Source organism: Argopecten irradians, chromosome 7 (genome assembly GCF_041381155.1).
Source record: "Argopecten irradians isolate NY chromosome 7, Ai_NY, whole genome shotgun sequence".
NCBI lineage: Eukaryota > Metazoa > Mollusca > Bivalvia > Pectinida > Pectinidae > Argopecten > Argopecten irradians.
Genome location: NC_091140.1, coordinates 24,324,846 through 24,351,942, shown reverse-complemented (window position 1 = coordinate 24,351,942; position 27,097 = coordinate 24,324,846). Strand labels below are relative to the sequence as shown.

General features: G+C 34.1%; 1 protein-coding gene across 12 annotated transcripts in view; it reads right to left on the bottom strand.

Annotated features, from left to right (window-relative positions):
- Positions 1-908: 908 nt before the first annotated feature.
- The window catches only part of LOC138327927 (glutamic acid-rich protein-like), a 46,539-nt gene continuing 20,350 nt past the window's right edge, over positions 909-27,097 (bottom strand). For 9 of the 12 annotated variants that reach the window (XM_069274396.1, XM_069274397.1, XM_069274399.1 and 6 more), the window contains 15 exons: positions 24,569-24,697; positions 22,330-22,485; positions 22,038-22,118; positions 20,723-20,854; positions 20,093-20,179; positions 19,168-19,269; positions 17,536-17,700; positions 15,344-15,481; positions 14,663-14,749; positions 5,757-5,786; positions 5,363-5,416; positions 4,840-5,044; positions 2,812-2,904; positions 2,244-2,342; positions 909-1,515 (listed from right to left, as the gene is read on the bottom strand). In XM_069274396.1, the coding sequence (XP_069130497.1) occupies positions 1,237-1,515; positions 2,244-2,342; positions 2,812-2,904; positions 4,840-5,044; positions 5,363-5,416; positions 5,757-5,786; positions 14,663-14,749; positions 15,344-15,481; positions 17,536-17,700; positions 19,168-19,269; positions 20,093-20,179; positions 20,723-20,854; positions 22,038-22,118; positions 22,330-22,485; positions 24,569-24,697 (1,837 nt within the window). In that variant the 3' untranslated portion in view covers positions 909-1,236. The remainder of the gene's footprint in view (positions 1,516-2,243; positions 2,343-2,811; positions 2,905-4,839; positions 5,045-5,362; positions 5,417-5,756; positions 5,787-14,662; positions 14,750-15,343; positions 15,482-17,535; positions 17,701-19,167; positions 19,270-20,092; positions 20,180-20,722; positions 20,855-22,037; positions 22,119-22,329; positions 22,486-24,568; positions 24,698-27,097) is intronic. The other 3 variants (XM_069274402.1, XM_069274398.1, XM_069274406.1) reach the window with 3 other exon arrangements.

The window sequence follows — 27,097 nt, the reverse complement described above, 5'->3', positions numbered from 1 at the left end:
TCACTTTACATGTAAATTAATAATTATATTATCACACGTACATAGACAATTTTTGGCAACTAGAATTACCACTTGATTTACCAAGCAACCTCTTTTGAGGCGATTAGATAATATTTGTCACTAACAAAGTTAATAACACATTTTCTGAAATATATATCACTTTTGGCAATAATTGTAGGAATAGTTTGTGTATAAATACCATTTTTCTTCATCCCTTGGGTGTCTTTATAGACAGAATTGACTGATGTTTTCTTATGGATCGTTTCTGGTGAGGTTTCAGTTTCGTTGAAGTTTCGTTTTAATTTTGATCAAAGAGTTTTTGTGGTTGTCAAAAACTAATTCTCTATTTATAGTTAAAAAACAGCAAAAATTAGATTTCTATTGTTTGTAGAAGTTTTACCCAAGTACACAATCTTCAAAATAAATTAATTTGGCGACCATTTGTAAATGTGCACTTATTATACTTTTTATACCGAGATATTTTTTTAAAAAGCTTTTCAAAGTAAAGTGTGATGCAAACATTGACCATACTTATTAGATAACCAATTTAGAAATATTCCTTTTGCTTCTCGTGTGTATGGTCCAAACAGTGAAATTCCCGTAAAGTCACACATTGTGTCAAATAGTTACTGGTATCCTTGATTCACAATATATTAAAATTAAGCACGCCACCATTTTAATTCCGATTTCAACTTTTGAATTCCAAAACTCTATGATATACAAATTTTGAACGGGCATAGGTGATCATTCATATTATATCATTATATTGGATTATTACAAACGTATATCTTTATCTTATAATTGTAAGTTCACCTTAAAAGTTATATAATATGATTGTCCACTTTATCTGTAGCAATGTGTCCTGTATAATAACTTGAACTGTGGTTTCACTGAATAAGCTAATGACACACATTTTATAACCTTTATTTATATATATACACTCAGGTACATGTATGTAGTAGTTCTGAAGACAATATTGATGTTATAATCATCAATGTTAATATAATAAACCTGTCAAATCCGACAAAATGATGATCAATTATGGACCGTAAGGTTCACGGGTTAAATTGACAAAATTTGGTTGGATTTCACAGGATGTCGGCAAAGACAGTTTCGGATTAGACATGTTGTATTGCATCATTACATACCTGTTCAATCTCTAATTCGATTAATATGCAATTCAGAAATTAAGTGTTTCAGTGCAGGCATATACATATAGAAATTCTAGAAAACAACTTATTCGTAGAGTTGATAAACTCCTTTTGCCAGAAGATCGCCATCTTCCTGCCGAAGGAGACAAGGCCAAACAACGAAGCTAACTTTTTTACCACTCTGTGTATAGGTTTTGAACATATCATTTGGAGGATCGTCTTTCTTCAAGTCCCAGAACATATGTAATGGAGGGTCTTGTAATGCCATTTCCCAGGAGAGTCTGGTACATGCTTCTATGTATGTGTCCAGCTCCTGTAATAACTCCTCAACTAGGCTCCCATTCTCAATCAGTGCTGACTTCACCTTATTAAAACAAAGAAGAATCTCGTATAATCTTATTAACATAATTAATTTGATTTGTACATTCGATTGGTCGTGATTGCTAATAATGATATGCAGTTGCAGGGTAAATGCTAAAGAAAATGTAAAGTAAATGATATGCTTGCATCATGATTATTATCATCATCGTCATCGACATCATTCTTTATTCATCACAATGTTGAGAGTACAACAACGTTGAGATAGGGTAGATATATAGAAACGGACTTAGTTACATCATGATTTGTGCACCAAAGTTTATTCTGCGAAAAATTTGGTTCAAATCTTGACACAGAGAAAATCGATTCCTGCTGACTTGTGTACATGAGATACTCACAATCTTCTGCAAATTCAATCTCTAACGTGAAACCTCTCAATTTAGACAAGCTACCTACTCCAGAAGGAAACTAATAGGTCATTGTATTGAAGGATAAAGTTGGACGGGGTATCGTTTTTTTTTTTTTTGGTTCTGAGGGAAACCATTTTTGTTTCACAGCCTATCAGTACAGAGACTGTCCGTCTTATGTCTGGTCAACATATAAGTTATACTCACCCTATGTCTAAGTAACACTATGATAAATTCAAGTTCGTAAACAAAAAACAAAAGCAGAATATTGTCAACGTTGTTGTAAAGATAATATCGAAAATATTTTGAACATCAAATTAAAATGATATACACGTATGTTTTTCTTTCAAATTTTTCCACACGATACCTTTTTAACGATGATTTCAGACGATATTTTAGCAGCCATCCTCCTATAGGTCTTTAAGTCTTTGAATTCAGTCTCCTGGAACCCAATCTCTTTGAGTGTCTGTTGAATTAAAAAGCTAGGAACTAGAAAGTACATTCAAATAATAAGATATTTAATAACTTAATATAAGTTATTAGGATTAACTTGAATTAATTTGGCGCTATAACAAAAATATAATAAAAGCAGATTCTGGTTTATGGTGTAAGTCAATCACATAAAAACATATTACACGTGTACGTGAATCATTTTAATTCCATTTATTATGTCAAATTTCATAAAGAGCCTTTTCTATAAAATCACTACGTCCTTATATCAGTCAAACATATTTATTTCTTATGAGATGGCAACATAAATATTTCAGCCAATGCAAATGCTCGTTACAAATAAAGATTATCTATACAGTGATAGACAGAAGTATAATGGTGCGAACCTACTTGATCGATTTTTTTATCATTTTTATTTTTTTTAATTAACTGATTACTGATGGACACCTTAAGGGCCGACATTGACACCTCCCTCTTGGTCTTACTTTGTCTGGGTTTTCTGTTTTGATTTGACTTAGAGCTGTTGCCAATTTCTTCCACTGCTCTTTAGAGTATGTCATACATTGCTCGTAACATTCCTTGAATATGAAAAAAAACAATTATGGAAAAAAAGTGTGCGGCGAATGCAACAATAAACGAATATGTTCATGCTATATTATTTACAGTTTTAATTAAAACTCGGATATTGATATATAAACGTAAACAGAGTACATGCCACGATTTGTTTATCTGTCTGTCCGTCCGTCTGTCCGTACTCTTACCTGTCACTGAAAGGTATATATTATACAGTCGTTTTATGTCCAATCAGGCAACAGTCAAAACTCTTTTCCCGAGGTTTATAGGATTGGTCCCAACCACAGCAGGGAAAAAGTTTTGACTGTTGACTGATATGAGATTAAACAACTGTCTTATTACCTGAACCACAACCTTAAAGTTATATTTCATGCGGATTTCACTGTAACGATATGTCGCTTAAAAATTGACTAAAATTTCAAAATTTTCTTCTTCACTCGCAGATGTGGTAGAATCAAATACTCTTCTTAGATAGGTGTCAAGTCCCTCTACAAAAATTGTGAATTTTATGACCCTAGGGTCTCAAGTTTCCTCCTGGGGAGGGGGTTAAGTTTACTATAGTTTATATTGTGAAAACACATTTTGGAACATTATTTGATCATCAATAATAGGAAATTAGTCAAATGTTGTCAGAATTATCCCTATGAGATGGCCATTGAATCCTATTAACATCTTTTCCATGACTGACCCCCCAGGGGCCTGAGGGGCGGGGCCAAAATGGGTCAAATAAGTTAAAACTTCCAAAATCTTCTTCTGAAATTTTAGAACTGTTAGAATCAAATACATTCCATAGATGGGAAGTTCTTAAGGTCCTTTACAAAAATTGTGAATTAAATGACCCTGGGATCTCATGTCTCCCCCTGGGGAGGAGGTCAAGGTTACTATAGTTTATATTGGCAAAACATATTTATGAACATTATATGCTTATTATGTTCAAATTAACTAATTAATTTTTATAGGAAAAACGATTTATGAACATTATTTGCCTTGTTTCCATAGGAAATAAGTCAAACTGGGTTAGAATTATAAGCCTGAGATAGCATTTTGACATCATATCCATATTGGTCCTGGCCGACCCCCAGGGGCCAAAGGGGCGGGGCTAAAAGGGTCAAATTGGCTAATTTTTCAAAAATATTTTTTCTAAATTCACAGATTCGATGGAACCAAATACTCTTCATAGATTGAAAGGTCTTTAGGCCATTTACAAAAACGTGTGAATTTCATGGCCCAGGAATCTCAGTTACTCCCTTGGGGAGGGAGTCAAAATTACTATAGTTTATATAGAAAAAAACCCACCACATTAATAAACATTATTTGCTTAGTTTTGATAGGAAATGAGTCAAACTTGGTTAGAATTATAAGCCTGAAATAGCATTTAAACACCTTATCCATAATGATCCTGGCTGACACTCAGGTACCAGAGGGGCGGGGTAAAATGGGACAAAATGGCTCAAATTTAAAATATCTTCTTCTGAATTCACAGATTTGATGGAACCAAATATTCCAGTTTAGTTTTGTTGTTTAACGGTTGCAAAGCAAATTTTAAACATAAGATTCGGTAATATAATACACTAACTATCAAAATGAAAAACAAAAAATAAAAATTCTAATACGAAGGTTCAACTTTAAAGTTTATTCTAATTCCTAAATACTTTTTACAGATTTGAACCAACTTTGCAATGCTCTTTCTGTATCAGGTCTCAGGTTACCGTCAAGGCCTCTTGGGCCTCTTCTTTATAAAGAGCACGTAACAATACGCTCTGTTAGTGGCTGGCTGTTTACTTTGTCTTACATCATTAAAGTGCCTTTCCATGCTGCGATACCATAGAGGAGAATTTTATCCGGTGGGAATTAAATTCTAGGAATTCATTTTTAAATTCTCTTAAGCATGATTTTTAGGAAAATGGTGACATACCAATAAATAATAATAAGGTACTCACAACTAATATACTACGAAGCAATGTTATAGTCTTCTTCTCATCATAGCTAAAATTGCCTTCTGTCAATTTTTCATAGGCATTGGTCCATTCATTATCATAAAGCTCTCTGTATTTCGTCGCAAGGTTTGTGGGTCTGTTTGGATCGCTGAGATCTGCTATGTTTGGATTTCCTTCTGTCATTTTTGCACCAGCAAGTTTGCTAAACCTATGAATATTGAGACAATGAACGTGAGTTGTAACAGTTTTAAATAATATTTTTAAAACAAAAACAAAAAAATCATCGACAAAAATACTGTTAGAGTTGAACTAACTTGCTATCATAATATTCTGTACATATTTTATACAGAATGGTTTTGAAATATCAATGAAAGTGGTAAATTTAAGTAGTATATTTTATATAGTCGTGCTGACAAATATTATATTCTGTGTAGTCTTTCTCTTTTTTATATAAAAACCGTCAAAATATTAAGAATGATATTTCAGGATTTATTAAGTGAATGAATGACATTAGAGCTGACCGTACCTCTGACGTAAATAGTCCGCTTCCTCCCGAGCACGTTTGAGTTCATCATCTTTCCTGTAATAAAATAAAATGTATTAAACACTATCTTTCTTTGAAGGGTCATTTACATGTCTCCAATATTCTTTCTTAGCAAAAACATATTTCACATTTACCTGCCGTTGTGGGTAGATACAGATTGTGACGCCATGGTTTCACTTGTCCAAATGGCTAAATTCTCAATATCAGCTTACCAATTAATTCATATTTACTATATTGATTTTATTCATACAGTTATAGGTAATATGTAATAGTAAAAACATGTGCTTGTAAACTTACACTTTCAACACGGCAATCAGTATAGTAGATGACTTGCGACAAAAAATATTTTGTGAAGTAAATTAAGATAAATACTTACTTCTTTAGCTGATCTTGCAACTGTTTCTTGCTGAAAAAATACCAAAGGCTGATAAACTCCTCATTATAAATATCCAAGCATGTTCATCCATTGTCTATATATCCCTCTGATTTTCGAGATCATCATACATATTGCTAGCGTTAACATCACTTAATAAATTCTTTCGGTTAAAGACCTCGTAGTTTTATAATGTATACTTTGACTAATTGTGTTATCGTCCCATCACATAAAAATAATTCCAATTTATTCTTATAATTCAATCCAATTTAATGAAATCCCTAATTTAATGAGGGTCTTTTTCTGTGACGTCATGCGCCGTTGTATCACCCAAACAGAGGTGATGGTACAAACGGCGACATCAATTATACATTATGAAATGATAACATTTATTTTAAAGAAATACAATTACTCGTTAAAACCAAACAGGTGCATTATCAGACAAAAAAATATTCAAGGAACAAGCAAACATCATTATATGTCAAAAAGCAGTGACATATGTTCAATTGTAGTCTGGATAATGTGTTACAGGTTTTGTCAATAAAGACTCGCAGACGGTCGTCGAACACTGTCAGATTTATTCAGCAGATTGTTTTTACATACGGGTACTCCCCGTGTTACTTCACTCAAGCACAATACTATAGGAGTGAACCTAACGATATTACTTCACTCAAGTAAGGTAGTACTTCAATCGAACCTATTACCAACGTCTCCCCTTTTCATGAGTAAATGGAATAACTATGAAATTTACTGACAATCAAATTACTTTAGAATGAATGTAACTTGAACTGAAATAACAATTTAAAGTTTAACTCTTGATCTGAACAGTTTATCAATACTGTCATCATCATGATTATTCATAATCACTTTATCAAAATGTTCGTACAGTAATTAAACTGTCCAATCATACTACATATAAAACTTGAACTTTAGCAAACTATAAACTATAGAAAAGTCATTCGTACGAATAATCGTTCAGGATCTTTCTCTTAAACACACGTCCGTAGCGCGTTACCACATAATGTCCTGATGTAGTTTGGACACTATGATTGACAGGAGATTTACTCTCATTTCTAGTAGTACCAGGTGTATAAGGACTACTTGGCACAGTCATTATTGTCTTGTCATCGCGATTCCTATCACTCGGAACTCCTACATCTGTGATGTCAATATCTGGGTAATCATGATCAGTTAATGTATCGCGCGCGTTTACAGTCGTATCACGTACATCGCGTTTCACTTGCTGGAAAATGTCTACGGTTCGTCCGAATCCTAGATTGTCCATTGGATGTTGTGACAATGTATGAACGTCTTTGTGGATCAGCACTTTCCACGCGACCCATCGTGTTCCAGGTTTTCTGGTTATCAAGCTTAATTCGCACTTCCTCCCCTGGGTGCAGTTCTGGTAATTTTCTTACAGCGTGATGCTGGTTGTACTGATATGTACATATGTACAGTTGGTAGTAGACTAAAGGTTACACCCTTGTGCACACGGAGTGCACGAGGTTTAGACTACAGGTAGACACGGAGTGCACGAGGTTTAGACTACAGATAGACACGGAGTGCACGAGGTTTACACTACAGGTAGACACGGAGTGCACAAGATTTAGACTACAGGTAGACACGGAGTGCACTACGTGTGAACACGGTGTCCACTACAGGTGGACATCGTGTCCAGGTACATTGAGACCTAGACAGACAAGGTGATGTGTTACAGTTATGGATCGGGGAAGAAAAAGTTCAATACATAATTATAATTTTTAAGTGTTTATTTTTTTTTAATTACAACATCTACAATTTAATGTACAGTATATATAACTATATAATACAATATTTTTTTGGTATACATGAATAAAACCTTTTCACTGCAAAAGTAATAAAGATTGATTTATATTCATTAAGTATATGTCTATTTAATTTTATATCAGTAGTTTCCATTTCTTATCTTAAATTGTCTATATTACGTTTTCAAAAGTAAATGTTTTACGGGTAAATTGCATTAAATATATATATATATATATATATATATCATACATCAAGCATTTTCACAAGTCAAAAACAACTTTGAATTACAGCAAAAACCAGTCCTAATGTGCTTTTGAGACACTTTTTCTTTTATAATAAGCTATCAGCTATATGCAGTAATACAATCATATACCGGGTAATACATAGCTTAAACAGAAAGATTTGGTGCCTATCAATCAGTTGTCTAGCGATACCCTTGTAGATCGTCTTTCATTAAGATATATACACTTTTATAATATTTTTCTTGCTATTTTAAGTTATAAAAGTATTGTACGTAAAAATAGCTTAATTACATATTCTTTATTAAAATCTGAACGTCTTTAAAAGATCATGCAGAATTAAATCCACTTCAAACTATATGACGTCCTCCACTAATTGGTGGCTAGTCTACCTACAAGTACCCAATTCAGCTTGTTTTGATTCTTAATTACCGGTACACACAATAAGTTTATGATCCCAACCCCGCAAGTTATCTTGATCGTATATTGCGTCATGGTTCAATAATTATAACTTGTCAAACATACAGGTAAGCCACAGTATCCAGCTATACAGGTGCCTCAAGGTGACCATCGATAGATGGCCAGAGGGCAGAATCGTTACCTTCTGTGTTTGCACGGCTTTATGAGAATGGGGGCAGTATCTTTATATAATAATGGATTTTAGAATTGTTTCTATGGAAGTTTGTTAAGACAAACAAATATACTTTACCGTTTAAAAATCATACAGGTTCATGAGTTTGAAACACATAAGTACCATTCTTATTAGATACATGTACATGCTTGTTGTAGAGCCTGGGTAAACATGTACACCGGTTCCCGGGGGGGGGGGGGGGGGGTTAGATTGGGATGATCGAGGTATGAGGTAAAAACTAGCTGGCAAAACATATAGAAAGTGACGCTGAATACACCTCAATTATTGTCATGACAGGCAGTCGTGAAGTGGAGCTGACGGTAGCTGTACAATGCGTAAATCATGCATGTCTGTCACAACCTTGAATTTACCAATAATACATGTGTATATTATAATCAAAATTAATGTAGATTAGGTACTTATTCAACATTGTAATATGGTATTTTATATACATTGTCATGATAATCAGGTTTCTGATATATGTAAAAAGCCAGTGTAAAAAAATAAATTAATGAAAAGATATTGGATGAAATATGATATTCCAATAATCTTGAAATAAATGTTTTAGTAAACTATATATATACACTTGGTATTTAGATTATTTTTAATTTTAATATATAAAGCTTCATTAACAAATAAATTAAAATGCACTACCAGTTAAAACACATATCCCTATTGACTAGCATTGTTGTATAACTGTACGTATTTATGTGATGAGTACAATGTATGTATGTAGAGAGGCTGCCACCTAAGTACAGCATGCTATAAATGGACCTCCTGGGGTTGGGATAAGGTACTACCGGTACACGTATACAGGTGTTGTTAGTCTGTGATACACTTGACTGAACATATTGAAGGGTGCCCAAAGAAGGCCCCAGGCCCCTGGCCCCACTCTGACCAATGTTAGGTAATTTAGATTATCATACCCGTGTGGTTGATGGAACAGTATGAAGTCCAAGTGACCATAGCAACTGCAGTCCTAGCCTAGGGGTCTACAATGCCCGATAATAAATTTTTGCTTTCTTAAGCCAGTGCTTACTGGTTCCTCAATCGGTTGAGTGTAATAAAGTGTAATTTCTAATGCCGAGTTTTAACGTCTATGAACGATTTCTCATTTATCCAATGCTTTGCAACGCGCCAGGTTCCATGTAGCAAATGTATACGTATTATACAAACTATTTCGCGCACCTTGCCATTTAGAAAGCTATATTCCATACATACATAGTTAAACATTTTATGAAGAATTTAATTTGTTTATGTTTATATGTCCTTGCTTTTATTATGCCCATCAATATATTCTTTTTAATCAAAATAATTTGCCGATCAAAATATCTCTTTGGCGACGATTTGCTTATACTAAAAATCTTACTCCACGCAAGGTTCATCACTTTATGCGTCTGAAAAAGAATTTCATCTTTAAATTACTTATCACTAGCTAGGAAAAATAGTTTTTACTGGGAACTATCCATTGATGAGACATAACCAGTATGTGGTTTACCGTACGCAGTTAATTTGCAACGCAGTTAATTTGCTTTCATAAATTCTATAATTAACGTCCTTATTTATAAATTAAATTGTACGATAATATATATTGATACATTTTACTTTATATGTATCTATTCAAATAAACATTACAGTACGAATGATTTCCAGTAATTAACGGCAATTTTTATGTTGCAATAAATATTATGTTTCTGATCGCAATAACTATTTCTATCTGTCAAAGTCCATATAGACTGCAGAATCAATACACATTTTCTCATATTTCTGTGGCACATCATCTAGTCTGTCTGTGGTCTGGATGTAGTGGACATTTTACCTGGACACGATGTCCACCTGAAGTGGACACCGTGTTCACACGTAGTGCACTCCGTGTCTACCTGTAGTCTAAATCTTGTGCACTCCGTGTCTACCTGTAGTCTAAACCTCGTGCACTCCGTGTCTACCTGTAGTCTAAACCTCGTGCACTCCGTGTCTACCTGTAGTCTAAACCTCGTGCACTACGTGTCCACTCGTAGTTCACACCGTGTGCACAATGTGTAACCTTTAGTCTACTACCAACTGTACGTTTCTCCTTGTACAAAATGTCATGGTTTCTAACTTCTTCAAAGTTCGGCCATCTTGGATTTAGATTTTTCTCCATTACAGGTAATGTGGTTCTGATTTGACGTCCCATTATCAGTTGACAGGGGCTGATGCCAGTTGATGCTACAGGTGTTGATCTGTAAGCCATTAAAACTTTGAATATGTCATCCTGCTTTAAGATTCGTTTCGCGATCTTAACGGCACTTTCGGCTTCCCCATTCGACTGTGGGTAATGCGGACTAGAAAATGTCTGTTGAAAATTATAATTAACTGAAAATTCATTGAATTCCTTTGAAGCAAATTGTGGCCCATTGTCAGACACAAATTCTACAGGTACGCCCCAACGCGCGAAGATATTCTTTAGCTTTCCTATGACATTAGCACTGGATGTACTAGGTAAGTATGCAAGTTCCAAATACCTTGAAAAGTAGTCCATGACCACCAAATAACTTTTGTTTTCAAAGTCACACAAGTCTGCAGATATCTTCTCCCATGGACGTCCAGGTAATGGTTTTGTTATCAAAGGTTCTTTCCTCTGTGATGGTCTATGTGTTTGACAGAACTGACAGTTCTCCACTCTTGCATTTATATTCTTATTGATTCCTGGCCACCATACAGATGTCGCGGCGCGTTCGCGAGATTTCGCTATTCCTTGATGTCCCTCGTGTATTGTCTCAAGGACCTCAGATCTCTGACATTCCGGTATGACGATCCGGTCTCTGTACAACAGTAGGCCGTCTGATATCGTTTACTCACCACGTGATGCGAAGTATCCTTCCATACCTTCCTCCAGGCCTGTTATACGATCTGGTCATCCTAGCTTTGTAAAGTGAATTGCTTTTTGAGCATATTTGTCATCAGCCAATGCTTGCCGAATGCTGGATAGCTTCCTGTCTGAAATTGGTTGACATGACTTGACAGAGTTGACTTACAATTCTACGTCTTCCTCCATTTCAACATGAGTCTCTGGTGACTTCATGGGACTGCGCGACAGGGCGTCTGGTACGACTAATAATTTTCCTGGTACATGTTCAGCTGTGACATTGAATCGGCGTTGTCTCATTAGTAAGCGTTGACATCGCAGCGGTGTTTTGTCAAGATCTTGCTTGTTCATAAGGGGTACTAACGGTTTGTGATCTGTCAGGATTTTGAATCCATGTAAGCAAACTAGATACCTTTCAAACTTCTCACAAGCCCACACTGACGCGAGACACTCCTTCTCTATTTGAGCATATTTTGTTTCCGCAGATGTCAATGTTCGTCAACAAAACGCGATGGGTTGTAATTCATCACCATCCTGCTGAAATAATGCTGCACCGAGTCCATAGCTGCTTGCATCAGCACTGACAACTATAGGCTTAGTCGCGTCATAGAAAGAAAGTACTGGTGTGTCAGTAAGCTTTTCTTTCACATCATCAAATGCTTTTTGTTGCATAGTTGTCCAATTCCAAACTTGGTCGGACTTGAGCAAGTAGGTCATAGTCTTCATAATGTTAGAGAGGTCAGGTAGAAATCTCCCGAGGAAGTTTATCATTCCGATAATACGACGCTGTTCAGTGATATCTCTCGGAGATTCCAAATCACGAATGGCCTCGACACGTTTTGGATTTGGCGATATTCCCTTGTCGCTGATCACGTGGCCAAAATATTCAATATGTGATTTGCCAAACTCGCATTTGTCCTTGTTCAACCTCAATCCTGATTTTTGGATTCTCTCCATAACCATCTTCAAACGTTGATCATGTTCCTCTAACGTTTTGCCATAGATAAGTGTATCGTCAATAATGGCCTCACCTCCATCCAAACCAGACAATAATTCTGTCATTTTCCGTTGAAATATTTCTGGCGCAGAGGTTATTCCGAAGGGAACGCGGCGAAAACAATAGCGCCCAAAAGGTGTTATAAATGTGGTCAACCTCGAACTCTCAGGATGTAATGGTATCTGATAAAACCCACTACTTGCGTCCAACTTCGAGAATATGGTAACTCCCACCAGTTTTGGCGAAATATCATCGAGTGTTGGCAACATCAAATGTTCGCGTTTCACGCCTTCATTCAACTTTTTCAAGTCAACACATATCCTCACATTTCCATTTTTTTTTGATTACCGGAACCATTGGAGCGCACCAGTCAGTAGGATCTGTGACTTTTTCTATAATGCCGTCCTTTTCCATTCTGACTAGTTCCTTTTCCACTTTTTCTAAGAGTGGGAATGGTACTCGACGAGCTGTTGTGACACAGTATGGCGTGATATCAGGTTTCATCTTAATTGTTACTGGTTCATATTCTACAAGATCTGTAGAACCAAATACCTCACTATCAATAGTCACTTCATTAAGTCTTTTAATTAGACCCATTTGAACTACAACATTCCTGCCTAACAGATTTGTCGCCTCTGTACCACGGACAACATATACATCAAACTTGTACTGAATGCCCTTGAACTTGGTGTTGGCCTTAAACTTTCCAACTATTGACAGTTTTCTCCAAGGACTTTGTAATGTTGAACTGACTCCACCAGTTTTGGTCTTTCCTGTAAGTGATTATATGTTGATTCACAAATTACACTAATGTCTGCTCCTGTGTCAATTTTCATGGTAATTGGAGATCTGGCTATACGTAGTGTGACTGTCCATGGTTCTCCATTATCCTCACAGATAATATATACCAAAAAGAATGGCTGCTGATCATCTGTCTCGTACACCACTTCTCGGATTTGTTTCTGTACATGTGTAGTTTTTGATCGGCAACTCACTGCGAAATGGTTGTACTTTTTACATTCATTACACCGCTTACCATAAGCTGGGCACACATCACTACTGCCATGAATGCGGTTACACCGAGTACATGTACTACCCGTGGATTGTTGTTGCTGTTGTTTGTGTTGCTGTGTGGCCTTTGTATGTTGTTTTGGTCTAGGTTTGTATGCAGTCCTCTGTCCTTTACCATTAGAGTTTCGTTGTATTTCTTCGACCATCCTGTGACCTAGTTCCTTCATTTGAGATTTCACGAGCTCAGCCTGTCTCGCTGTCTGCAGTGCTGTATCGAGAGTTAAATCTGGCTTCATCTGTAATTTCTCTGATATAGATTTGTCAGAAATCCCTATCACGAGCCTATCTCTGATCTGTTCGTCTTTACTTGTGAAATCACAGTTCTCCGCTATTTCATACAGTGCGCGAACAAAGGCCTCAATTGATTCCCCTGGATTTTGAGTTCTCATATGAAATCTAGCCCTCTCATGAATCACGTTTCGTTTTGGTACGAAATATGTGTCAAATTTTTCAAGAACTGTCTCGTATTTTACCTCATCACCGGCGTTGGTAAATGTAAATGACTTGAACACGTGTTTCGCTTGTTTACCCATTGCATATATGAGCGCACGTACTTGCACTTCTTCCTTTTCTTTGTAGAGTTTTGTCGCCGTGCGATAGCGCGCGAAACGCTGTTTCCAATCCAGCCATTCTACCGGGGCGCTAAAGTTGAAGTTCTCCGGTGGCGTAATTTTAGCCATGACGTCGGTTTCTTCACTTACAACTTGGGTTGTGGATCTTCTGGTGTCTTCTGACACCATGTTACAGGTTTTGTCAATAAAGACTCGCAGACGGTCATCGAACACTGTCAGATTTATTCAGCACATGTTTTTACATACGGGTACTCCCCGTGTAACTTCACTCAAGCACAATACTATATAAGTGAACCTAACGATATTACTTCCCTCAAGTAAGGTAGTACTTCAATCGAACCTATTACCAACATGAAGTAGATTTTGTTAACAGTAATATGACCTATTCTAAACATTGGCGGTATTTTGTATGTACATTATCCATTCAAAGATATACCAATGTCAGCTTGTGGTAAAAAGAATATAAAGAAATTGCCTGAAAATACTGTCTTTCTTCTAATATCACTATAGGGCAGCGTCCGCTGGATTTGTGAGATACATTTTGACGTGAAATTCTTTGTTATGTAGGTTTTTGTAGTTATGTAATAAAATGATCTTAATTTGTGTTCACACATATGAGATTTATGAAACGAGTCTAAGAGGTTTTTACTATTGCGAGCCTTGCAAAAGTAAAAACCTCTTAGACTCGTTTTATAAAATCTCGAATGAAATGACCACACATGTAAGATCGTATATATAAGACCAAATATATTTTTATATTTCATACCTTAGTGTAACTAATTGCAAATCATCCTCGTCCGCTTTTTGACTGTTGTTGTCGACACATGTCTCAGATTCCACCACTTTGTCTTCACTGCAGGATGAAAAATGAAGATATTCCAATTTGAATCATATTTGTTTTAAACATTGATTTTAGATCTATAACGACGTTTCCGTGAAAATGTGAATTTATATAGTATCGTGTAAAACCGTAAAGAGAGGATACTCCCTGTTTCTTAATAAAAAACAGTTACATTTTATAGAATGGGATGGAAACTTTGATATTTTTCACAATTGCGAAGCACGAGTGAAACATATGAAATTTTCCATTTCATAGATATTATATTTACAAAATTGTACTACATGGTCTAGTCAAATCCTTCTGATACAGTATTTCAATCTGCTACCATACCCACGTACTCCTAAATTAAAATTCACTCGTTTGATGTTTCATATAAAGTAATCCTGCTAAAACGATACACATTTACATTGTAAATGGTGTGTTCTATCATGATTAGTCAATAGAGAGTGAAAATATCAAAACTGATATTTTCACTCGGATGGATATCACCACATATTTTCACCAATTTACTTTCGTATTTTACTCTTAAATTGTATTATTCAGCCAAATGTTATTGAAAGTATATTGAAAAGCGCAGCTACATTTAAATCAAGAAATAACCGATACCATTGTGTAGCTGGTATTTGAGAAGGAAAATCATTGTCGCTTGATTCTTCCATCTGCTTGCATTCCTGTTCTTCAATTACTCCGGCGTTGTCCATTGTTTTTTCTCCTTGTGATTGTGGTCGCAAAGTTCGGGATAGGCTAAATATTTATACATTTAACAAAAGGATAAAATTTTAATATACTGCTGTATTTGTTTCTCTAGTAATCACTATCAAGAAATTAAGTTTGGTTTAATTATTCAGAAATTGTTTTAAATTGAATTAAATTAAATGTTAAAATCCAATACGTACATTGGCTAACAAAACATTAAACATAAGCAAAAGTTTTCTACAATATGGATTTAAAATATCATGGTCACATGGGTCAAATAGACAAAAAATCTTTAAACGACTTTTTGTGAATAACTAAGAGGACTAGAGACCAGATATTGTACATGTAGCATGTTGGGATGAAGGACAAACATGTATGTGTGTCAAAATGAATGACCTTGACCTTCATTCAATGTCAAATTCTTAAAACATACCAGAAACTTACTTTTACTAAAAGCTAAAGATTTCCTTGCATTGCCTTAATTGTTTGACACTACTGTATTCTTTCACAATTTTGTATTGTGCCAATAGTCAGATGACCGTTAAGACCCATGGGCCTCTTGTTAAATCATATTGCCCGATGGGTCACGGTGACCTATAGTGAAGGGCTACAAAGTAGTTTGTCAAATGAATGACCTTGACGTTAATGCAAGGTCACAGGGTTCAAATGGCAAACATAAACGACTTCTTGACAATAACTGAGACATATAGTGGGTCTGTAATATTCCGCATGATTTGTTTACTTGACCTAGATTCATGGTAACATTTTTAGAATATATCAGACACCAAGAACGTCTATCAAAGAGCTTCTAGCGTGCAATTTCTTATTTGCTGGCCCCAAAAAGGTAAACAATTTCAGTCCACTGGATTGTTTTTTCACTACTGTATAGTTTGACCATGTTTTATTGTATGAATATTAGTAAGACATGGGCTGTTTTGCTTAAGAGTAATATCGAGTTATCCATGACATATTTATGACATAAAAACAATAGTATATTCTTTTGATAAATATCTAAGGTCAACATATAAGTTACACCGATATATGTTTTGCTAAATGGAACATTTGCTCATTAATTTGTAAATAAACCAATGATGACTCAAATAGGAAATACTTCTGACGACTGGTGTAGAATATGAATGTCATATTGACCTTGTTTTGCTTGATGACACAACATATTGTCTAGTTCAATTTATAACCCTAAAATTAACATTTTGAGAAAAGTACTACATTTTGTATATGGTATAGAGGAAAAACATGTTTGTATTTAGAACTTTGTTACAACAACTTATGGGATGTTTTTTACTCAAATATGACGTCGCTAAAGCAACTTTTGATACATGATAGAGCCGAGAGAAGGACATTTTCGTTAACATTTTTAGCTCTCAGTACTCTCAGTACTTTGATATTTGGTAAGATATAAAAAGGGTAGATATAAAAAAGTACTAAAAAAGGCATATCCAGTGATTCATCGACAGATATTTTCATAAGTCAATAAATGATATATGAAGATATTTTTGATTGCTAAGATTTTAGGGTACTCGGGGTTTGTCATTGTTATCTAAGGAATTCATTAGAAACTAATGAAATGATATTGCTCTATTTTCATGAAAAATCAAGAGCAAACCTGGAAATTGCAAGAGAACCCGAACAAATATGATAAATTATTGTATCTCGTTAAAAAATTATACGAAATGCTATGCAATTACACGAAAATAATCTTTTGTATGCCTTATTATGAATCATTATATGTAAATAAGAATTGGACGTAAATTTAAAAAGGTGGCGATGTAGTCGCAAGACTAATCTATTCATGGAATAAGTACCTACGAACGTCATTATATGTCAAAAAGCAGTGGCACATGTTCAATTGTAGTCTAGATACTGTAGTGAAGTAGATTTCTAAACATTGGCGGTATTTTGTTACATTCGAACAAAACAGCATATTCATATCTAATCTACGATATACAAATGTCAGCGTTAAGAATAAGAATGTAAAGAAATTGACAAAAAATATAACTAAATGTAATATTTTGCGTTGGCTTACCGTTTAAGCTTGATATATATCAAGGTGAAATTTTTTTCAATAATAGTATTTTACAAACCGTTGATTAGGTTCCGTGCTACGGTTCATCATACATTGCCCCTCACATGATTCATCGTCTGTACTTGATGTTTCATTATGATCCTTGTTGATTTCGTCAATATCTTCCACAGGAGATTCTTTGGCCTTTTCATCAGTGTCAAAAAAGTTTTTTCTGGAATGATTCCTAATTGAAATACGTTCATATAGAATGAAATATAACCGTTCTCAGCATCATTTTGATAAGACATGTGCAAACGACGAGTTGTTTTAAACATGAAATGTGATGACGTTGTTTTAATCTTTTTTTATCATCTCCATAGAGATATTTTTGATACAGAGAAACTTCCCTTTGATAATTTCGTTTCAGACGCGGCGAAAAATGAAAACCCTCTCATCTCATCCCCTTTATTAGTTACCATTTCTGTCGTAGTTTTCTTAATTTTTCGTGGCAATGACAGGGCATGGAGGATTTGTGATTTACAGACGATTTCTTGCATGATTTTTGTGCTCTTACTGTTAACTTCGTTAGAGACTGACCAAATTAGACCTTTGTTTGGCAAGTGTGTTTGACGTTACTAGGTTTGTATTTGAGTTAATAATCGAAAAGAGGACTAGTAAATCGTGTCTTTGATTTGAATCGATCATAAGCGAAGTGGCAGGACTTCGCTAACATTAGTGAAGAATTATAATTGATACATATTTGATTTAAGTGAAATTAATAAAATTGGTTGATCATTGACTACTTGATCAGTAAATCTATTGGCATAAGTAAAACGTCTTGTAATAAATTCTCAGTTAACTTTAATTTGATTTGATTCATTGGACTTTATGCTTATTTTATTAAACTTATTGTACTGGTATTCATGCCAATATGGCAGTTAATGACGCCCAATTTTGATTCTTGTTTTATTATGGCAGTTATTGACGCCTCCTTTTGTTTTGTACGGGCAGTGATTGACGCCCTCTTGTTTTGAACGGACAGTTATTGACGCCCTATTGTTTTACACGGGCAGTGATTGACCCCCCCCCCTTTTTTGTGCACGGGCAGTGATTGACACCCTCTTGTTGTGCACAGGCAGGGATAGTTATACAATACAGACCAAAAACAAAAATAATCTATTCACTCAACCATGCATACTTATATAATTACATAAGTTTGCCATCATAATCTTATTATCATAATTATCATTATATTAGTATTTAGATAATTTCTGTGTCATTGAATCGGTAAAAACATGCATGAACACTGACACATACCCATTAATCTTCACACAAACATTATACTCGTGTTATCATTTACATCCTTTCACATTATCACACTCAGCAGAAAAGAAAATGAGGAGAGAGGGAGAGAAAGGGGGGTGAGGGGAATGATAGAGAATGAGAAGCTTTATGAATTGTATATACATTACTTTGAACATAATAATAATAAAGGGAAAAGATGATGAGGTCAGGAGAAACTATATGTTTGACTGTTAAACTAACTAAGATGAAAACATTTTTCCGTTCCTTTGTTTCTTTGTTTTTTTTTTAAACTTCGATAAAGAGGAAAAAATAGTTTTTAAATCTTAAAAGCATTATTCAAAAATCTCGTTTGAAAGAAAATATATATTTGTACATGTATCTATTAATATGTTGTTGATATTCATACCTTGAATTGTCTTTGTCAGCAATTTGATTGTTGCTGTCTACACACGTCAAAGAATCTCTGTTTCCACTTATACCAGCGAACCTTGCATCCCGTTGGTTTAATCTATATTAATCATAAACATTGATTTTGACGTTTATTGGGGAAAAAGACATTTTCATGACAAATGTTGTCGACATAAAATATATCAAAATTATCAAATAGGACTATATTATAATGAGGCGAATATTGCAATATTTACATTTTCACTTCGCTCCGCCTCAATGAAACTAGTAAACTCTGATCACTTAATTTTCCAATGAAGATACATGTACCTCTAATCGGAGTGAAAATACATTGAAATTGTTTACATTGTGACCTAATTTAATAGGTCACAATGTAAACAATTAATATAATTTAACATAATAATTGAAATTGTTTACATTGTGACCTAATTTTACGCCGCTTCAGTTTTGAATGCACTTTCTGTGATGAGGCCTATTGTATTTGTACTAGTAATATCGTTGAAAATTAAGAATCACAGACAGAAACACTTGAAAATTTGATATTAGAAATTGTCACTAATATACACGTCTATTTTGATAAAACGCTGAAGCCCCCGATAAAAATGCTGAACATAGACCGAGTCTACAATAGCCGTCCGAATGCATTGAAGTTCACCACACATCTAGGCCTAGGCATAATCATTATATAATTTTGGACCTTCTTTCAATTTAGGATTGATTATCAATTTTGTTGCTTGCATTGACTGATGAAAAAAGGTTAATCTCGTGTCGATAGTACATGAACTGCTTCGCAGTTCACTTCCTTTTCACGGTATTAACTTTCTTCATCAGTCAATGCAAGCAACAATATTGACAATCAATCCTTAATTGAAGGAAGGTTCAAAATATATAATATGACCACACATATTGCTAATATTTCATACCTTGGCGTTACTAATTGTAAATTTTCCTCGTCAGCTTTTTGACTGTGTTTGTCGACAAATGTCTCAGATTCAATCGCTTTGTTTTTACTGCAGCACAAAAAATAGAGACATTCCAATTTGAATCATATTTGTTTTAAACATTGATTTTAGGATCTATGATGACGTTTCCGTGAAAATATTAATTCAAATAATATCGTATAAAACAGTAAATAGACGATACTCCTTGTTTCTTGATGAAACACAGTTACATTTCATAGAGTGGGATGGAAACTTTGGTATTTTCACAAGTGCGAACCATGAGTGAAACATATAACATTTTCCACATCATAGATATTATATTTACAAAATTGTCCTACATGGTCTATTCTTGGACTTCTGATACAGTATTTCAATCTGCTACCATGTACTCCTGAATTGAAATCTCGCCAAAACGATACATATTTTCATTGTAAATGGTGTGTTCTGTCACGATTGGTCAATACAAAACTAATATTTTCACTCGGATGGAAATCACCACATACTCACCATAATATTTTATATTTAACTCTAAAAATGTATTATTTAGACAAATGTTATCAAAGGTTATATTGAAAAGTGCCTGTGCATTTAAAATCAAGAAATACCCGATACCATTGTGTAGTTGGATGAGGAAAATCTTTGTCGTTTGATTCTTCCATCTGCTTGCATTCCTGCACCGTAATCAAATTGGCGTTGTCCATTGTTTTTTCTCCATGTGTTTGCGGTTCCAAAGTTAGTGTTTGGCTAAAAAGTAATGGCAAGAAGATGTTTCTCCAGTAATTACTATCAATTAATTAAGTTTGTTTTATTTTTTCAGAAATTGATGTAAATTGGATTAAGCTTAATGTTAACAATCCAATAAGTTTATTGGCTGACAAAGCAGTAAACAGAAGCAAATGTTTGCTACAATTTCAATTTAAAATAGAAATGTCTTATTCTCTCAGAGCAGTATGATATTGATACAAGTCTAGCTTTATTTCTTGCAGATAACGAATAACGAAATGTCAGAGCACTCAACGGGAATTATAATTGACTGTAATAGTAAAACCCTCATCCCCTCTCCCCCTCTTACGTTTCTATTTATACTATGAAATATTGCAAAAAAGTTTCTTTTATATCCTTCCGATGCTAACTAAAGAAAAGAAACGTATTCTGGAAAGCAACAGATAAACTGGAGAAAGAGACCAATGCACGGGATGTTGGAAACATTAAGAAAAGAAGCGAGAAAAATGCAACTGTGGTCGTCAGCATCGGAAGTGATTACATATGTAAATTAAATAAATACTCTTACTTAGGTGTACGTGAGCATACATTACGCCTAACCTTACTGCTAACTCGTAGATTGGTGTACTGCTTGTAAACTTTGGCATATTTCTGTCACAAAATAACCATACCATTATGTTTTCTAGTATCTATAGCATGTACAAGAGGTGTATGTTGGACATGCTTGCCTGGTATAATATATAGGAGGCATTTGCAATTGCACGGCAAGGTAAAAAACGGAGTTGATGCATATGAATTTGTACAGTAAAATATAGTCAAACAAGCGCTCGTTGTACATGTTATAGACACTATATAATAAACATAATGGCATAGTTATTTGGTGATTTAAGTATGTGCCGCATCTTGTGGACTTACGGAACTGAAATGTATATTTTTTGCAGTCATATTTAAGGTTAGTCCCGATAAATAGACACTCTTTATCAATAAAGTTATTTTCTAGATGTGATATATATAGTCATACAAAATATTAGTTTAAACAGGGTCTAAAACATTAACTTGAAATACAGAAATCTCAACCAACTTCAGTCCTGTATAATACAGCATTTGTAAAATTAACCAATACGTCAATGAAACCAAATTTGATACCATATTCAATGAGAGTCAATGTTTGAATACGTTAAAAATATTAAGCTGTTAATATTACCTCGGAGAAATGTTTTGTAGATTTTCTTCTTTATCATTTTGACAGTCTTTGTCGACAAATGATTCTTCCGCTTTGTTTGCACTGGTGACATAAGTTCAAAAATATAAATATTTTGGTTTATTATTTTTGTTTGAGATTAATGTTTAACATTTTTAAAATGAAATTGTTATGATACATCTTGTAAAAATGAATTTGAATAAATTGTGGTAAATTTCATCAAAAGTGTTAGAATTTCATTTAGATGTGCAAATGCGTTATATATATATATATATATATATATATAAATCCATACTATTGATCAGGGGAATCGTCCTTTTTGTTTTTCTTCTTCTTTTTGTCCTTTTTGTCTTTTTGTTTCTTCTTCTTTTTTGACTGTTCCTCATGTTCCGAATTTGAGTTGGGTATTGCTTCTTCTCTATTTGAAGTTAAGTTTTCTTTGTCGTTAATACTACCAAAGAATAATAAATTCATATTAGTATGATTTGTTCCACGGTTACTTTGGTTTCAAATAAAGTTTGACACATGCATAGTTAATATTCAATTAAGCATCAATTATGGCGAATAAGTAAAGCATTAAAAGAAAACAGTTCCTAAAGAAACCTAAGTACATGTGTACGACTGATAACGACAATATTAGCGTGATACAATAGATATATCCATGTTGGGTACCTGTTTATCTCCAAACTTATGGATAGTCAGAACGCATTTTATATTTTGTTAATGGCAAACGGCATTGCATATATCGACCCTCATAGTTATCTTAAACTTGTGGTTTTCAGATACGTCCTTCTCTCTTTTGAAACCAATTTGCATTTATCGCAAATAAATCACCAAAAGCTTGTTCATAAATCCTATTTAAAATTAAAACCGCAAGAAAGATTAAATGTTTCTAAATGATTGTGATTGTTTTCATTCTTTATTTACTTTACTGGGATTGCAAATAACCCTAAGACCATTAGATGCTCTAGATCTCCTCGACACAAATAACCATTTTGATGTCTGTGCATTTTCAAAGGATAATCCTATCGATAACAGACGCATTACTAATCCTGCCCATCGCAGTTATATTAAACTTATGACCTTTACCAAAAGTTACCGTCAATTCGTTTCTTTAAAAAAATGTTTTACATTATACTCATTTCTTTTTTGAAATCACGTGCACTTGACTTGAAATTTTGATATATACGTAATGTTTAAAATATAATATCGCAAAAAAGTAACCACAGGATCGTTTATAAAATCCTTCTGAAAATCCAAATCCTCTAAAGATTTAAAATTATTTGTGTATTGTTAATATTCTATACCATGGCGAATCCCTCTGTATGTTTTCCTTGTCAACATTTTTACTGTTGATGTCGCGCCATATATCAGATTCCCCTGCTTCATGTTCACTGGTGCCAGAGCATAAATATCTATGTGTTCCGATTTGAAATATTTATTTACAGCATAGCCTCTGACATGTATCTAAAATCATTATCATGCTGTAAGCATGGATATAGATATTATAGTGCTATATAAACAACATTTTACTAGTACAATCATCGTCGGTTACCCACGTATAAACGGAGCGTAGTGGAGTTTAGACACTGGGTTTCCGAGGGTGTAGTACAATGTAATTTGACCAAGATGAAATATGATTGAATATCATAATTATCTAGAATACTAATATATTAAATATGAAGAATTACTCTATACCTATGAAAAAATTGCATGCGGCTGTATGCTCATTCTTCAGTTATTGTCAGTTTTGTTATATACAACTCGAATGGTTACAATTCTCATCTTAATGTTAAACGTGACGTAACTGGGCAAATATTTTGACATGTTATTTTTTCTTCAGTAATCTATTAAAAACCATCAGGTTAAATAAATCAAGCTGTGAAAATTATTCAAGCTAACAGACAAACATGTATTATGCCCTGTAAACAATATTTACATGACAGAATTTAAGCACTGTAAAATGCTGGTTTTCATGCCTTATGCATAGAAACATACTTACAAATGATCACTATAATTACGTATCATATTGTCAAAATGTTACATGAAATCGTAGGACATAACTTGGCCTTATGTACTCATTTCACTGCATTACAGATATAAATATAATGTTTTTTGGCAGTACTGCAAAAGTCATTTTCAGTTCTTATTTGTACTCGTAAAATTACAATCTGTGCATTATAAGTATTGTAATTTTCAAAATGATGATAATTTCTATTTTTGGATAAAATACCAAAAACTTTTCTTGATTCGTGATTATGAAAATTACGGCACATATAAAATTTATTGCTTTCTTAAATTAAATATTGCAAATATAACAATACAAAAAGACTCATCAAATCATGAAAAATATAGGTATTCCAGTTTAATTGCATTTGTTTAATAATAGATTTGATGTTTATCTCAAAACAAATGATGTAAACATAGATATAGATAATATTGAATTAATTTGGCCAATAATGATTGAATATTATAATCATTTAAAGTGCAAATGCAAATATATACATAGATATATATGAAGAAAGATTTTCTACCGTTGGGTAGACGGGTTGCAGTTTTCTGCCTCTTCTGTATTTGATGTGCCTTGGGTGATTTGCATTTGTTGTTCCTTCTTCTTATTCTTTATCTTACTCACCAAAGATGGCCTTGTTTTTGGATTATCCCTATATAAGTATGAATAAAAGAATAAGAATTCCTGAAGATATCACCGTATCGTAAAGTAAGTAACGTTTCCTGTCTAGGTCTCTAGATATCACTATCATGTCATTATTAATTTACTTATTGTGGAGCGCCTAAGCATGAAAATCGTTCAAAATTTTGAAGAAAGCATGAAACTTTGCATATGACCTCTTTAGTCCATAAGGTTTCAGGAAAAAATGGACCCCAAAAAATTGCGGCCCCCTGGCGGCCGCCATATTGGTTTTAAAAATGGCCGCCAAAAACCACCTTCTGCGACCCATATCTTACGTTCTATACCAGCTAGACACAAACTTTAAAAGTGTACATCCATATTATTGATGCTTAGGAACATTTTAGTAGCGTTAAACTTCATGAAGAAAGACCGCCATTAGAATTTCAAGATGGCCGCCAACTTTGCGAGCTATATATGAATATGATAAAGCTAATTTTAAGCAAATAAACACTTGCAAATAAAGTGAGAGTATCCATACTTTTATAGTGTTTGATACATAATAATTTTATTATTATTTTAATTTTAAAATATGACGCCATTTTGAAATCCAATAATGCCGTATAAATTAAAGTTGCTTCCTTATTTATCTGTAAAAAATCAATTTATTATTCTCAAACGTCTACACCCATATTATTGATATTGATACTTATTATTATTATTGCTTAGGATCATTCTGTTAGTGTTTAACTTCATGTAAAAAGACGCCATTTTGTATTCTAAGATGGCTGCCAATTTACTAAATTTACCTATATTTGTATATAATAATAATATAACAATTGGTTTAGCTGACTTTAAGTAAATGAAAAAGCTGCAAATACAAAGAGTAAATAATTCGATTCTTATTTGAAAATGGCCTCTGTTCTGAATTTCAAGATGTTCCGCAGTATTAAATTAAAAGTACATGAATTAACCAAATTCGCTGATAATTTCGGAAACAATACGTAAAAACTTGATATTTACTTCTACAAATATTAGACATACCATTATTCTCTGAACCAATCTTAATAGATAAATTAAATGCAAACGTTAATTTCTATTAAGCGGGTCGCTTATTATCCATGACGTCGTCCTTATAAACACACCGTGATTGACTTTCACTACGGTCATTAGAAAACGTTTAACCATTTCATCACTTCGAGCAGGTAGCGGACCTTTAACTCTTTCAGAGTACACCAGCTTGGAAAACATTCCTCACACCCATTACCATGCCAAAAAGATAATTAAAAGTCTAGAATCAAATTTTACGCGATAGCAATATTTGTCATTCTGTAAAGAACACTCATACAAGAGCTATATCATGTAATTGAGAATTTCATCAGTGCATGTAATGCACACAATGAAATTAGAATTTCATGAGCAAACCGAAATAAGATATAATTATGCATTTACGGCATCATGCTAAACATCAAGCCCTGCAAAGCGAAAGTCTCGCCAAACGAGACTTGGAAAGTCTCAACGAGACTTTAGAATCTCGCATCCCGCGAGATCTTCAGTTTTAAAAATGGAAGAATGATAGTAAAGGAAAACGTAAACAAAGAGAAACATTAAACACTGCAATATTTATTGCATCAAACATCAAAATTCCATTTAAATTTCAAAAATCCATGGACGGACATCGGTCTGTCGACTCGTCTAACCCGTCCTCATTGTCTGTCTAGACATCACCTGCGCTCTTCCCTCCTGTAACATAAAAAAGGGGAACTTATATGGAACGCAAGCCAACTTTGCTCATGCGTGTGTATAGAAAGGACATCATGTACATTAAGTCATTCCATGTATACTAAACAACTCATTTCTTATAATAAACCAAAACCAATACAAAGATAACTTGTAAGCAAGAAAGAGGGTGGGTAAGGGTCCTGGGAATTATATCTTATTTCGGTTTGCTCATGAAATTCTAATTTCATTGTGTGCATTACATGCACTGATGAAATTCTCAATTTCATATCGCAAACCTCAATAAGATATAATTATGCATGTTTAAAGCATACTTCTGTACTAACCTACAGATAACACTGCTTTCTGAAAGTTATCTTTACTCGATAGATCAGAAGATTCCCTCAAATAATGTCTCCTGAACGTGGAGACTTTTGACCAGTGGCCTCTCTCCATTATTTCCTGGCAAGATAGTCCCATTGCCCGAGCTTTTGAAGTAGAGGCACTACGGGTAGAGTGTGCCTTGAACTTGTCAGTGTCAACACCAGCCAAACCTAACAGGGAAACTAACCAGCCCGCAACTGTACACGAGACAACCGGTTTGTGTGGCTCTACATAACTAAGTAGAATCTGGGTTCGACTAGTTGCGTCACGATTTCTCCAAGACTCGGACCTCTTCAGATATTCTCTGAGAGTCTGTACTACACACAAATTG